Source organism: Chenopodium quinoa, unplaced genomic scaffold (genome assembly GCF_001683475.1).
Source record: "Chenopodium quinoa cultivar QQ74 unplaced genomic scaffold, ASM168347v1, whole genome shotgun sequence".
Lineage (NCBI taxonomy): Eukaryota > Viridiplantae > Streptophyta > Magnoliopsida > Caryophyllales > Amaranthaceae > Chenopodium > Chenopodium quinoa.
The window spans coordinates 2,764,328-2,766,946 of NW_018743574.1; the positions used below are offsets into that span (position 1 = coordinate 2,764,328).

Sequence of the window (2,619 nt, forward strand, 5' to 3'; positions counted from 1 at the left end):
AAAAGGAAATTTCTTGATAATTTAGCAAGGCAAAAAGGGACCCAAATAGTATAGAGATAGATATTGTTCATCATAATTGAAAATTTCCACATGGCAACAATTTCTCTAAAAGAAAGTGGGCATGATACATCTTTGATTACAAAATCCATTAATAAATAACTTTAGTGGGTGGCCTGGGCTCTACCCCGTACCCTAGCTGCTGGAATATTCCTACCGTTCAATATTATTTGATTATAAGGAGGTCTAAATCACAAACATTCTTATCAGTATTAATGACTATAATTTCAAGGAGAAAGTATAAATCAATAGTGTATTTGTTAGTTTGTTACCACCTTGTACAAAAACAATAAGTATACTTTAATACACTAATTCAAAGGTCTGTTCACATTTATTGAACTGAAATGAACTGATTGGAGCTGAACAAAACTGAATTAAACTAATTGGAGTTGAACTGAACTGAACTAAAGTAAATAGAGCTGAAATGAATATTTTATGAGAGAGCGAAATTAAGAGCTGAACTGAACTAAACTAAATAGAGTTGAAGTGAACAGACCCCAAGCTAGACTCTTATACCCTACTACTCTGTTATTAAACTGAAGTGAACAGGCCTCAAGACTTTTATACTCTACTATCTGTTATTTTTTAATCCAATACTCTACTTTAGACCTGTAATTTATGGAGTAGTGGCATCGCTTCCCACTTTGAATTCTATTTCCCTCATAAGTGTGCCCATTTTGCCCCCTTCTTCTTACCATTAAAAAATATTCTATATCAATACGACAACAATTAAATATCTATTAAATTAAATAAATTTGTCAAAATACATATATAAAAATAATACTAAAAATATTTTTTTCAAAAAAAAAATGTATGCGAAGTACAAAGTATTATTCTTTAAATCCTCTCAAAAAAAATAAAATAAAATTCTTTAAATCTAATCTAACACATGCAAATTTATGTTTTTTTTTTATCTCTAGAGTGGGAGCAATAGTAAACTATCGGATATGTTTGAAATGTATCCATCAAACCTCAATCATTTATATTTTTTTTTATTTATTTTACTTTCTTTTTTTTTTTGACAAAGTTTAAGAAATCACATGACCAAGCCCTTGCCTCTGTGGTCTATATATACTCATCCTGACAGGCACTAAGGACGGCTAATCCTGCAAACTTCAAACACACACACAACAAAGAAAAAAAAATTAAACCATGTCACCATCCACACTCTCTCCTCTACTCTACCAAGAACTAATAATGAACCTTCAACCCTCAAGAAGGCTACTACAACACCACCCTCCGCCTACATCCGCCACGCCTCCGCCTCCACCCATGGCTAACAACCCTGTAGACCCCACAGAGCCTTACAGTGGAACTAATGGCTTTGACGCAAATGTAGTAATGGTACTATCAGTCCTCTTGTGTGCCTTAATCTGCTCACTAGGACTAAATTCCATAATCAAGTGTGCTCTACGATGCTCGAATTTCATGCCTACTGAATCTAATGACAGCAACAATGACCCAAGCTCAGAAGACACAGGCATCAAGAAGAAGGCTTTAAAGACATTTGCTGTAGTAAATTACTCACCCAACCTGAAGCTCCCCGGTCTTGGTACCGAATGTGTTATATGCTTGTCAGACTTCGCACCAGGAGAAAAATTGAGGCTACTGCCAAAATGTCAGCACGGATTTCACATCAAATGTATTGATAAGTGGCTCAATACTCACTCTTCATGCCCAACCTGCAGGCACTGCTTGATTGAAACATGTCAGAAGATCGTTGGCTGTGATCAGGCTGCTGCTAGCTCGTCGCAGCCTGATTCACAGCCACTTCCACCTCAGGCAACTATCATAAATATAGCACCATTAGAACGTGAAGATTTGGTAAGAAGTTATAGGGCTAATTGTTAGTACTAGCATCCTTAGCTCAATTCGTCGAAACAAAAACTTGTACATTAGGAAGGTCAAGCCCTCTGAGACAGAGTAAAACATGTAACAGGTAGTATATCAGTAGCATCCAATTGAAGATTTGTATAGTCAGGATTCAGGAACTATTGGTTGCTTCAAGAACATGTTTCAAGTAGTACTTATATTGCAAGTGCCCTGCTGGATCTGAGTAAGTCCAACATACAGAGTCTTATCATATGTTCCTAACCACTCAAAACTTTAAAAAGCAATATCAAGACAAACATGTAATGTGACAGACGAAAATGAAAATCAAATTATGTAATTTAGAAAAGGAAAACCACATGTTAAAAGTCTCTGTTTTATCTCCATATATGTGTTTTTATCATAAAGTTTCATCCCCACTCATCAATAACACACATAAAATGGTAATTGGAAATGTAAGAAAAAAGCACACACATTAGAATGTAAAGTTGCATTCAATTCTTACCGTGAATTATAAAATTACAGGAAATTTTATACCATAAACATCATCTTTTCCTACCAATTAACCGGGCCGAGTTGGATAACCAGTCAAAAGATGCATAATAACAGACATTATGTAGGTGTTAAGGTGTTTCTAAATTAAAATATTAGCATCAGTCCTGCAGACAATAGCAATTCTCTTAAACAATGCAGCATTTTAGTGTGTTACAAATGCAGAATTCATAGCAAATT

The 2,619-nt window shown here is 34.9% G+C and overlaps 1 protein-coding gene across 1 annotated transcript; it reads left to right on the top strand.

Annotated features, from left to right (window-relative positions):
• The first annotated feature begins 998 nt into the window (after positions 1 to 998).
• LOC110682033 (RING-H2 finger protein ATL78-like) lies at positions 999 to 2,294 on the top strand. Its single transcript, XM_021858240.1, has one exon. It carries the CDS (start codon positions 1,210 to 1,212, stop codon positions 1,906 to 1,908), a length of 699 nt encoding a protein of 232 aa, XP_021713932.1. The 5' UTR covers positions 999 to 1,209; the 3' UTR covers positions 1,909 to 2,294.
• Positions 2,295 to 2,619: the final 325 nt, after the last annotated feature.

What these genes read in the sequence shown, in the direction of transcription:
- LOC110682033 (XM_021858240.1), top strand. Translation starts at nt 1,210, where the DNA reads ATGTCACCATCCACACTCTCTCCTCTACTCTACCAAGAACTAATAATG.